Below are 13,578 nucleotides of genomic sequence, written 5' to 3'. Positions count from 1 at the left end.
CAATTGAATTAATATATTCATTCCTTTGAAAAAATATAATATGATAGAATTGGGAATTTCAGAAGGAAGAGTTGCACTCAAACTTCTTGAAGAATGCTAACACCGTTGTTCAAGGGAAGAACTACCGCCCAATTTGGAAGAAGAAGAAAAAATCGCAAAGATGCAAACTCAATCAATGATAGAAATTTTTTATACCATATGCTCTTTGTAGTCGTAACTATTGGAGTTAATTTTTAAATTAATTATTTTTAGGAATAAAAAGTTTGATTTGAAAAGATATGTTATTTCATCGATGAACGGATATGTCCTTTTAATTGTGACCTTATATTTTTTATAAATAAATAAAAAATCAAAATTTTAGAGTTTTTCTTTGCATTTTGCATTTCATTATTCTAGTGTGATTGGTCAAGCATATGTTGAGTTTGATGAGGTTATTCTATGTCGAAGTGCCGCCACGAGAATAGAGTAATTCGTTCTATCTTTGGAGATAATTGTTCACGAATATTGAGCATCTTAAAGAGGGCAAAATTACCTTAAGATTGTTAATGATAGTAGTGTAAAAATCTATATTGTTAGTGATGGTGGTATAAGAGAAAACACAAAAAATTGCAAAAAATTAAACCCGAACCTAGTATTTAATACTATGTCCTTAAGGCAATTTTGCCACCTTAACGATACCTAAGGTTCGCGGACAAATACCTCTCATGATAGGACATGTTACCTTTGTTTCGACGGTAACATTATCGGAATAAACAATATCAGCGGACACAACAAACATTAATCAATCGCACAAAATGAATGCAAAAGATAACAAAACATTTATTTTTTTATAGAGTTTCAATATGGGAGAGAAATCAGAAAAGTCATACTTTATTCTGATTCCCTTCTTTATTTATAAACCATGATTGGTCGTGATGAGTAGTGCTTATTGTCAGTGAAGAGTCATGGTTGTTCGGCAGTGAAAAATCATGTTTATTCATCCATGGGAAGTCATATACGTAAAATAATTAAAAGACACATCTCTTCACTCCAACTTCTTATTCATAAGATTCGAATTCTATAAGAATCTCCCCACACACATGAATAAGAAGTTCAACAATCGAGACCATTTAATCATGATGAGTGAACTTCTTATTTATGTGGGAGATTGTTGAGATTTTTATAAAATTCAAATGTTATGAATAAGAAATTGGGTGTGAAGAGACATGTCTTTTCACTGTCGAACAGACATAACTTTTTACGGATGAATAAGCATGACTTTTCACTCAACTTTTTATTCATAATATGTGAATTCTTTAAGAATTCCAACATTAACTTGGTAGCATAAAATAAAAACAAAAAATTAAAGATACGGCGATTTTAACTTTAAAAAAAATAATTTTTTAAAATTTCACTGTAAAGATATTTGAAATTTTTTGGTCACGTTATTTGTAATTTTTTCCCTGTATTATAAGAGTTTTATTTGTTATAAGAGCATTACACTTAATCCAATAATATTATAAAATATAAACTGTATAATTATACAAGTAATCAAATTTAATTAAAAATATTATTTAATAAAATTTAAGCAAAACGTCACTGTCAATAATAATATACCTTGTAGTTTTTCCTATTCTAGATAAAAAAATAGCTACGGCTCATGTCATAACGTGGTAGCGCTTGAAATGCACAAATTGATTTGTTATTATCCATTTAGATAACTTAGTGGTGGAGCCCAAGAGATCTATTCTACGGGCACAACGAAAGGAAGAAAATATATGACTGAATATTAAATGTAAATTTAATCCAAAACTATAAAAAGAAAATACTATATAATCAGACGCGATTAAGGTAAATTGCACCATTTTGTTACAGCTAATGACTAGCCGTAATAAAACATTATTGGTGATTTTTTTTGTGTGATAAATATTAAGAAAGAATTATATTAAAGATGTGTAGCTTATTCGAATAATGGGAATTTTTAATAGGTGACATTCAAAGAACAGAAGACCCCAACGAGATACAGACAAAACCCAACCGAAGCACGAGGAAAAAAAAAAACACAAAAACAGCAATAGAAGAGGTTTCTAGACTTCTAGAATAGGATACAAAGGAAAAGACCAATCATCGGGTATATTTATATTTTATTTTATTTTTTTAAAATAATTTATATTTTATTTATATAATAGAAGTCAGACAACAAGGCAGAAAGAAAGTAATTTGAAATGAAAAAGGTAAAATGTTTTTGGAAAATGTTTTTCTCGTGTTATATATGAGATAAATTATTTCATATAACACAGAGAAAGATGAATGAGACTCACTAAAAAAAAGAAAGAAAAAAATAAGTCTTACTCTCACTTTATTTGTGTGTTGCATTTATTCGTGTGTTGCATGAGATAATTTAACTCATGGAGAAAAACATATCCCAATGTTTTTTTACTCTTGTCCTAGACGATGTATCCCACGTCATGCCCTGCCGTTACCTAGCTGGATATCAACCCCACCACAGACCCACCACCACCACCACCTCTCCTTCCCCCCAATCCTCGCCGTGCTCTCTTCTCTCTCTTTTTTTTTTTCTTGTATCTCCCACTTACCAGTTACTATACCTTGATATGAGAACCAATTCTGCTACTCTATCTCCACCAACACACTCCTACTCTTTCATTCAGGACGACACCTACCCCCTTTATTTTACCTCTGAAAACTCAAATTTGACTTGAAATCTTGAACACTCACCACCATTTTTGACCACACCCCTCATTAAGTTTTCCTTTTCCCACCTATTTTATTCCCAAAAAAACATTCCCCCTTCCTCTGCTTCTATCAAGATAAATCCTCCCTCTGCATTGCAAAAACAACACAAAAAAACAGAGGATATGAATATGACAACTCTCACATCAACAACCTCTTTCTCCATCACCCAGCTAACCCCATATCTCATATGCTTCATCCTCTTCCTCATACTACTAGAACAGATCTCATACCTCTCCAAGAAGCGTTTCATTCCAGGCCCATCCTTGGTGCTACCCTTCATAGGCAACGCAATCCCATTGGTGCGAAACCCAACAAAGTTCTGGGACCTTCAATCCTCACTGGCAAAGTCCACCAACCTTGGGTTATCCGCTAACTACATCATCGGCAACTTCATCGTCTTCATCAGAGACACCGAACTCTCCCACAAGGTCTTCTCCAATGTCAGGCCCGATGCCTTCCACCTCGTGGGCCACCCCTTTGGCAAGAAGCTCTTCGGCGACCACAATCTCATCTATATGATGGGTCAAGATCACAAGAATCTCCGCCGTCGGATCGCACCCAACTTCACCCCCAAGGCCCTCTCCACCTACACCTCGCTGCAGCAGATTATTATCCTCAATCACCTTAAGTCATGGGTTGATAAGGCCCACCATCCAATCCCACTCCGGGTCCCGGCCCGCGACATGAACCTCGAGACCTCCCAGACCGTCTTCGTGGGCCCATACCTTGGCCCAAAAGCCCGAGAGCGGTTCGAGCGAGATTACTTCCTCTTCAACGTTGGACTCATGAAGCTCCCCATTGACTTCCCCGGCACCGCCTTCCGAAACGCCAGGCTCGCCGTCGACCGCCTCGCCGCAACCCTAGCCACCTGCGCGGAGATGAGCAAGGCGAGGATGGAGAAGGGGGAAGAGCCTTCGTGCCTAATCGATTATTGGATGCAGGACACGCTCAGGGAGATCGAGGAGACGAAGCTCGCCGGAAAGCCAGCGCCGCCGTACTCCAGCGACGCCGAGATCGGTGGTTACCTCTTTGACTTCCTCTTTGCGGCTCAGGATGCGTCCACGTCGTCGCTGCTGTGGGCGGTGGCGCTGCTGGATGAGCATCCGGAGGTGCTGGCCAGGGTGAGGGAGGAGGTCGCCGGAATATGGTCGCCGGAGTCGGATGCGCTGATAACCACGGAGCAGCTAAGGGAGATGAGGTACACGCAGGCGGTGGCGCGTGAGGTACTGAGGTATCGGCCGCCGGCGACCCTGGTGCCGCACATCGCTGCGGAGAGGTTCCCGCTGACGGAGTCGTACACGATTCCGAAGGGAGCAATCGTGTTCCCGTCGGTGTTCGAGTCGTCGTTTCAGGGGTTCAACGAACCGGACCGGTTCGATCCTGGCCGGTTCTTGGAGGAGAGGCAAGAGGATCAAATATTTAAAAGAAACTTTCTGTCTTTCGGGGCTGGGCCCCACCAATGTGTGGGCCAGAGGTACGCTTTGAATCACCTTGTTCTGTTCATTGCGATGTTCGCCACATTGATTGATTTCAAGAGGGACCGAACGGACGGCTGTGATGAAATCACTTATGTGCCTACGATTTGCCCCAAAGATGATTGCACGGTTTTTCTCTCTAAGCGGTGCACACGGTATCCTTCCTTCCCTACTGTGGAGGAGCTCGTCAAGTGACAGCAGTGCCCTTGGTCCTGGGTTTGGTAATTTGATGCAGGCCACACCTTTTTTTTTTAAAATGAAATTTGATTCTTGTGTTTTTTTATTTTTTAGCCGTCACCAAAAGTTGTGTTGACTTGTGATTGGGTTTTTATTTTTTTGATTTGTTGGTTTTAAAATGTCCCCATTCTTGTAAAAGTTTGTGTATGTGAATGTAAGAGGGCATTGGATGGTGGATGATTGGGTGCTTATTGGCAATCAAATAAAACGATATATAGAACACACTAAATTCATTGAGATGGCCCCTTTTAAATTGTGGGATGCTGCTGTCTCTTTGTATCTTCTGTAGCGATCTAGAATGTCCTTTTCTTTTGCAAAAGGCAAATTTAATTTACTGGGTATGATTGTCATGAATGAAATCGGTTACATTATTATTTTTATTATAAATTCTACTTTTACTCTTGGGTGAATGAATAATTAAATAGAATGTGTAGGAGCAACTACCAATACATATAAACTCAAGAGCAACTCAGGTGGCAATCAAAGGATTTGCTTGAGTCGAGTCGGGGATTCAAAGACTCAAACAAATTCTTAGAAAAAACTTTGGGGCCAGAAATTGCCTCTCTCTTTGATGGGGGATTAGCTTCATCTTTGCACCTTCTATTTCAATGAAAAATTAATGTGGAATTAGTCTTTGAGGCTGTGTTCCAAGAACAAGGTGACGGGAAAAAGTCGAATAGAGATATCTCCAGTTCATAAAAAAAAAAAAAAAAAACTAACAATACACATATATACGAGCAGCTCACGTGTTGAAACTCTTGGAAGTTGAAGCCAGGTTATGAGATGGGGCCTAACTTTTTAATGTGATAGTCTTAAAATGTTTTCTTATAACCATCTAAATTGATAATTTTCAATTTAAATTCACATTTCAACTCTTACATTTTTAATCGTGAATATAATGTATAAAATTTTAATATTTCTTAAGTATAATATGACGTGCGAAATATTGATATAATACTTTTCAATGATAATAAGACACAGAAAGTCACAAACACTGACCGATTGGTAAATTTTTATTTTTATTTTTGGGTAGTGGGTCGTCCTGAATTTAATGGAGAACCTACAAGGCTACAACCATAGTCGGCCTTAAAAGTGGTCAATAATGGTCCTCATGAGGAGGGGGAAAAAGCGACTAATTGAACTTTGGATATTTTATTTAATGAATAAACTCCGATACTTTGTTTAATGTCCCACATTAGTGAGTACCTGTTCTTCCTAGTATGATAATTAAGACTTGTTTTATGCTTTCATTATTCGGAATTGAACTTTGGATTAATGTATAGAACTCTTTTTTTATTTGATGTGAAACTGGATCCCGTACCCAACAATGGAATACAAAAGGAACAAAAACAAATCAACAGACATGCTCAAACAAGGCACTAGATATACAACACATGACCAGAGGTGGTTAGAGTTGTCTCATGAGTCATGATTAGAAAAATATTCCCACACATTATTGTGCTATTATTTTTTCAATCATTATTGTGATTAGAATGATTTCTCAATAATTAATTATTCGATGCTTCTATTTTTTTTACTTGAATTTTTCGAACAGTTATTTTATGATAAAATGATTTTTTTTATACATAAAATGATGTTGTTCATTTGTAACATAATCGGACAACAAAAGAACTTGCATTTTTAGAAAAAATTTAGTTAGCTATATCTGTAGGAACTATTGGATTTATGCGAAAGCGATCAAGGACCTAGTACATGGTATGCTTATCGAATAATCCTCGTTTCACAATTACCTCTTGGTGCGCAGGTCTCGTGTAGAATCTTTCCTTGTATGATTCATCTTCACGAGCAGCTCACCTCAGCGCCATAGCACGAACAACCTCCTTGTAGCTAGATTGTGGCAGATCTCTCAGACTATGTCTCAAGGGGAAACGGAAAGTGTGTGGGCACTCTCTCACTTTCAGGGAGATGACCTTACCTCAACCTCTGCAACCATCAAGTAAAGACCAGAGAGGCTGATGACTATAAGCATAGAATATATATTGGTTCCAAAAAATCCTAACCCTAAGCAAAATGAGCTTTAAGTTTCTTGGACTCTTCTTACACTCTAGACCCTATTGAGCTTTAGTGAAAGAGCAAAACCCAACAATATCTTCTTTGTTTTTTTCAAATAAAGCATTCGTTTCATTTGACCTTTTTACAAATCTGAAGGACACTGTAATATTGTTATAAAATACATACAAGTACAACACATCTTACTTTAATATATTTAATAATGGGTTTTATACTTTTCGTGTTATATGATATGAGTCTTCTTATGTCATAGAAACAAAAATTATGCGGGACCTATATATTAGAAAAAGTTATATGTGAGACTCATATCAATACGAAAATTAAAAAATATGTAAGAAAATTTCTCATGTTATATCACACGAGAAGTATAAAATCCTTTAATAATTTAGAATGTCAAAATTATTGCGGAAAGATAGTTGAAGATTATAAACTGAAGTTTATTTTTTTATTTTTTATTTTTTGACTTTTGTCTTAAGTTTTCAAGATGATACTTGTATTTTAAGATTACCCAAAACAGAAAAGGAAAGTAATGATACCCGTTAAGTAGATTAGAGCGAATGTTTGGAATCATGCAAATTTAAAGAAGGAAAAAAAATGGATATAAAATGGCACGAAACTAATTTATAAAGATGATAGAGTTGATTCTTCAAAAAAAATTAAAAAAAAATTAAAAAAAATGATAGAGTTGAAACCTTGTGGTTGTGAGCAACGAAACACGGACTCGCAATTTTTTTTGAATTGGGCGTGTCCGACACGGACACACTCTGACACACAGTCAATATTTTGGGACACATGGTCAACTCTCGGACACGTTTTTCTGACACACAGTCAATTTTTTCGAACACGTGATCAACGCTCGGACACGCTCGAGCATGTTTTTTTTTTAGTCTTAATTTTATTTTATTAACTAAAATTAAAAAATATAATTTATAAATCAATTTTTTTTGTTACGAAATTTGACATGAAAAATTAACAAGGTACGAAAAATTATTTTTGTTTATATTTATGTTATGAAATTTGAATATTTGATTGGTTATATGACTTATTATGGACTATTATATTTATTAAATATAAATTAAATTATATATATTAAAAATATTATTTAATATCAAAACGTGTCCCAACGTGTCAAAATATACTATTTTTTAAAATTAACATGTCGGTGTGTCCCGTGACAGTGTCCGTGCATCATAGGTTGTGAGGATGTAAGATAAAGTTAGAGAAAAATATGATTAAAGAAATCCTCATAAGCAAGTATGTAATTTTTTTCTCTCTGTTATTTTTCACCGAAAACTTCCAGTTTTTTTTTTTTTTAGGCTTAAACATGGATTTTTTATCAATAAAATGAAAGAGTACCAAAATACCATGTTAAATCAAAATATAACAAAGAAATTAGCCTAAACATAGTGTAGAAACGCAAGGGATAACAAAGGCATAACCAGATCGAGGTTAATATTAGAAAGTATATAGCTTTATCTAGTATTGAATCGACATACCAAACTTTACTAGTGAGAATTATCACTACAAAAAAAACTCCATTTAGCCACGGTAGAAATCATGGCTAAAGTTAATAAAAAGCATGACAAAATGAATATACCACATTTTTAAAAACTGTGGCCAATTCTGGCGTTGCATTAATTTATCCACAATTTTCTTTCCACCTCGCTACAGCTATCAATGAGCGTGGTAACATTTCTTTAGCAACGAATTTTTTTTATAGTTAGCCATGCTAGTGATCGTGGCTAATTATATCAGGGATAAAAAAATATCATGTTGCCATTTCTTTTAGCATATACTCGTAATTTTGGTGCATTTTTTTTTTTTTTTTTATCACGACTACTACTTCTACACATCTAAATCTTGAAGAAGTCAAGATGGTAAAACAACGTACCAAAAGTGTTAAATAGTAAATCTTATAAAAGATGTTCAATTTCGATATACTAAATTTTTATTAGTAAGGAGAGATGAATAACATTAATCATGAGTTCAATACAGTATGCCAAAAAAAAAGTGCACATCATTCCCTATAGCTCTAATAGGTATGCTTGTAATTTCAATATAACCACAATTCTAGGGGATATTCTTGCGATAACCACCAAAATACATAATAGCCCAAACTTGAACAAATGATAGGATATTAAATATAAAAAAAAAATTAAACATTATTGCCTAGTTTGACAAGATAATTGAATAAATTATCTCCTGTTTTGACTTGAATAAATGATATTGAAGTGCTGCTATAATCATTTGCATAGTTTTATACAGAATTGCTCAAAACTATTCCTTTCCATATATGAAATGAACAACATCAATCGAGAGCAAATATTTTAAAATTTAAATGGGGAAAGAATGATATTATAGATATAAAGAAAAGGGTAACAAAAATTGTTTGAATTGAAGTGCTCACTTTTCATTTACAGATTGCAGCCTTAAATAAAGGCTTGATTACAAAAATCAGAATCTCCTAATAAAGGCGCCTTAAATAAAAGGCTTGATTACATATGATCAGAATTAAATAAAAAGACTTGATTACAGATGATCAGAATCTCCTAATAAAGAACAATTACAAACTGATCAGAATCTCCTAATAATCTTAACATATTAACAGAATCTCCTAATAAAGGTGCCTTAAATAAAGGCTTGATTACAGATGATCAGAATCTCCTAATAAAGGCTTGATTACATATTGTTACAGCTTTCTTGATACGCCCCCTCAAGTTGGAGCATGGAGGTATGAAATGCCCAACTTGGACAGTAAAAATTGGAATTGTTTTCGCCCAAGTGCCTTAGTGAGGATATCCGCTGGCTGGACATCAGTTCGAATATGAGCAGTACGTATGTTTTTGAACAAAATATGCTCTCTAATAAAGTGACAATCTAATTCGATGTGTTTTGTTCGTTCATGAAAAATGGGATTCGAAGCAATGTGAAGGGCAGATTGACTATCACAGAACAATTGCATGAGACGTTGATGATGAAGGCCAAGAGATTGCAAAAATGATTTGAGCCATAAAAGTTCTGCTGTAGCACTTGCCATTGATCTATATTCTGCTTCAGCAGAAGAGCGAGACACAGTATATTGTTTCTTTGTCTTCCAAGAGATAGGAGAGGAACCTAGAGTGACAAAGTAACCAGTAACAGATCGTCTAGTAATTGGACAACTTGCCCAATCTGAGTCTCAATATGTACGAAGCTGAAGATCACAATTGCTGTGAAGGAGAATGCCTTGACCAGGGTTACCTTTGATATAGCGAAGGAAGCGGATAACAGCATCATAATGGATCTGTTTTGGATGTTGCATGAATTGAGACAGACAGTGAACAACGTAGCTGAGCTACGGCCGCGTTATAGTAAGATATATAAGTCGTCCTACTAATCTTCTATAGCGTGTAGGATCAGAATATTCAGGTCCATCTGCTTTTGCTAATTGGACATTTGGCTCCATTGGGAATTCCACAGGCTTACAGTCGAGTAGACCGCACTCTTTGAGAATGTCGAGTGCAAATTTGCGTTGGCAAAGAAATAGACCAGAGGAGCTGCGAGCCAGTTCAATGTCGAGGAAGTATTTGAGTTTACCAAGGTCCTTGATCTTGAACCATGTGTGAAGATGATTCTTGACCTTAGTACATAGAGAAGAACTATTGCCAGCTAATATGATGTCGTCCACATATATGAGAACCGCAACAAAATGATCAGCAGGAGAGTATGTGAACAATGTATAGTCAGCTTTGGATTTTTGGAAACCAAAGGAAAGGAGAGAGACGTAATTTAGCAAACCAGTTTTTGGGTGATTGTTTTAGGCCATATAAAGACTTTGGAGCTTGCAAGCATAGCCAGGTGATCCATTAGAGAATCCAGGACGAAAACGCATATATACCTCTTCATCTAAATCGCCATTAAGGAATGCATTTTGAACATCGAGTTGGTGAAGTTCCTAGCCCTTTGCAACAGCGACAGATAGGAAAGTGCGCACGCTAACCATCTTGGCAACTGGTGCAAATGTTTCCGTATAGTCATCACCGGCAATTTGATTGTTTCCAGCTATAGCCAAACGAGCTTTGTAGCGCTCAATAGTGCCGTCAGATTTGTATTTAATTTTAAATACCCATTTGCAAGGAATAACCTTTTTTCCATATGGAATTTTTGTGATTTTCCATGTCTTGTTGGATTCCAAAGTCTGTATTTCAAGTCTCATTGCTTGTTGCCATTTTGGATTGTTCATAGCTTCTTTAAATGTGGAAGGTTCTTGAGCATTAGTGGCCGCTGCAAGAAAGATTTGGTGCTTGGGAGAAAACTTATGGTTAGAAACAAAATCGGCAATATTGTAAGGCTTACCTGAGGCGACTGAAGGAGAGGTGATATGCGAAGGGTGTCTAGTAGTAGACTTGCAATGATAATCTTTGAGGTAAATAGGAGGTTGACGTTGTCTTGTTGCTCGTTGAGTGATTAGAGATGCAGGAGCCGAGGGAGCCGTTGCTTCGATGGACGGAGAGACACCAATAGAAGGTTGAGTACCTTGTGATATATCTGCAGACACTGGTGGAGGAGTGTTGTATGGAACCGGCGTGGAAGATTCGGCTGTGGGGAGCACAAGTGGTGCATCATCATGGTTCTCAATAGAAGAGGGTAGTGTCCGTTGTAGTACAGGTGGTGAAGTAGAGGATTGCAATGCAAAGGGAAACATGTTCTCATAGAAAATAACATCACGAGAAACAAAGGTGACATTGGTTTCTAAATCCAACAGCTTCCATCCTTTCTTGTGAACTGGATATCCAAGGAGTACACAATGGCGAGAACGCGAAGCAAACTTGTCTGTAGGTTGTGGCACAGTTGTAGAGTATTACAAACACCCAATAACACGTAAATGATCATATGTTGGAGCGGTTCCATGCAGAACTTCGAATGGGCTGAGACCACCAAGAAGCTTAATTGGGGTTCTATTAATGAGATGAGCAGCATTCAAGATACAATCACTCCAATAGTCAATAGGTAAATGGCCATCAAATCGTATTGCACGAGCAACATTAAGAATATGACAATGTTTCCTCTCAACACAAGCATTCTGTTGATTGTTTATGGAATATTCCTCGATCATTCAACAAAGTTTGCATTTGAGAAGATAAGAATTCTGAGCCATTGTCGATTTGAAGACATTTCACCGATGATTTGTACTGAGTAGAGACCATGTTAAAAAAATTGCGAATGTGGAAGTACGTTTCTCCTTTATCATGCATGAGAAATATCCAGACATTACGGCTATAATCATCCAACAGAGTTAAAAAATATCGGGCACCACTAGAAGAAATAGTACGGTATGGCCCCCAAAGATCACAATGGATTAAATCAAATGCATTCAAACAACGTTTTTTATTAATTGGAAAAACACTGCGAGATTGTTTGGCCCTAGAACAGACATCACAATGGCCAGTATTATTGAAATTTGAAATAAACGGAAGCAACGATAAATAGTGTCTAGAGGGATGGCCAAGTCTTCGATGCCACAACTGAGAAGAATTTGTAGTTTGCACCGCATGTGTTGATGTTTGAGAAACAGTAGAAGATCTCAGCACATACACCCCTTCGTGTTCATCACCCTTCCCAATCGTCGTCCTCAAGTGACGGTCCTGTAGGATACAATGGCTATTAGCGAAAAGGACATAGCAAGTATTTGATTTTTTTTAATTGGGAGACTGAAATAAGATTGCATATAAGAGATGGAACATAAAGCACATTGGTTAAAACCAACGAAGGTGTTAAAAGAATATTTCCACTTTTAACAGCATATGTACACATGCTGTTTGGAAGACCAATAGGACAAGGAGGTATAGGATGAATATCGGTCATATAGGCAAGGTTACCAGTCATGTGTTGAGAAGCACCAATGTCAATAAGCCAAGAAGAAGGTGTAGAAGCATTACCAGATAGCTTTTCAGAAGGTGGTTTGGAAGAATCAACTATGGTCAGCAGTCGTTGAACCACATCTGGAGTAAGGTCAGCCAGAGACGCAATACCTTTGGTGTCTCCATCAGCCGGAATGGTTAAAGCATGTGCAACGGAGCAGAATGAGAAGAAAAACGACCACCAGAAAGACCACCATTGTGCCTGCCACGTCCTCTACCACGACTGTGAGGGCGAGAGGAAGAGCCATCGCGAGGGGGATAGCCATGAAGTTGGTAACATTGAGTGACATCATGGTATGGTTTGCCACAATGAGTGCAAACGACTTTGGGCTTGGAAGATTTAGCGACATCCATAAAGGAGTGTTGACGTTGCAGCCTAAGGCCTCAGCAGGTTCTGTAGTGGAAGAGACTATAGAATGATGAGTTTCTTCTTGTGAGAGCATTGCAAAAACCCGGTTCATGGTAGGAAGTAGGTTGGTATTCAGAATTTGGGTGTGCACATGATTAAAGCATGTTGTGGATCCAGTGCTTTTTGGGTTGGTATTCATGGAGGACATGGTGCTTTTTAGTTGGAAAATACGAGGACCATTGGAGATGGAGAAACGTTCCTTCAAGTCATCCCATAATTCTTTGGCAGTATCAAAACATTTAATAAATGGTTGTAATTGAGGATCAATGGTATTGTGGATCCAGCTATTCAGCATAGAATTGCATAGAGTCCAGGCAAAAAACTCGTCGGATTTGTCATCCTTTGGGGCGATGATATCTCCGGTTATGAAACCAAGCTTATTTTTGGCTTTGAGGGCAGTTTTGAGCAATTTAGCCCAATTGTCGTAGTTTGATTGACCACAGAGCAAGACAGTGGTAAGGAGAATACCAGGGCTATCAGATGAATGAGTATAGAAAGGAGACCGATGGTCAGTTATTTTGAATGTTCTATCAGCCATGGTTCTTGGCTGAAAAAAATTGAAGAAAGAAGGAAAAATAAGGAAGCTAGATCGATAGGCTCATGATACCATAACAAAAACTGTTTGAATTGAAGTGCCCACTTTTCATTTACAGATTGCAGCCTTAAATAAAGGCTTGATTACAAAAATCAGAATCTCCTAATAAAGGAGCCTTAAATAAAAGGCTTGATTACAGATGATCAGAATCTCCTAATAAAGAGCAATTACAAACTGATCAGAATCTCCTAATAA

At 37.0% G+C, this 13,578-nt stretch overlaps 1 protein-coding gene across 1 annotated transcript; it reads left to right on the top strand.

The window, feature by feature from the left end:
- Positions 1-1,973: 1,973 nt before the first annotated feature.
- On the top strand, positions 1,974-4,629 carry LOC133316593 (cytochrome P450 710A1-like). The gene has a single exon (XM_061518363.1). It carries the CDS (start codon positions 2,859-2,861, stop codon positions 4,404-4,406), a length of 1,548 nt encoding a protein of 515 aa, XP_061374347.1. The 5' UTR covers positions 1,974-2,858; the 3' UTR covers positions 4,407-4,629.
- Positions 4,630-13,578: the final 8,949 nt, after the last annotated feature.

This window comes from Gastrolobium bilobum, unplaced genomic scaffold (assembly GCF_033153095.1).
Source record: "Gastrolobium bilobum isolate Gb01-03AN ecotype WA unplaced genomic scaffold, APGP_CSIRO_Gbil_v1 utg8498, whole genome shotgun sequence".
In the NCBI taxonomy this organism is placed as follows: domain Eukaryota; kingdom Viridiplantae; phylum Streptophyta; class Magnoliopsida; order Fabales; family Fabaceae; genus Gastrolobium; species Gastrolobium bilobum.
Note: the sequence above shows the minus strand (reverse complement) of the source record. Positions and strands in the feature narration are given on the sequence as shown.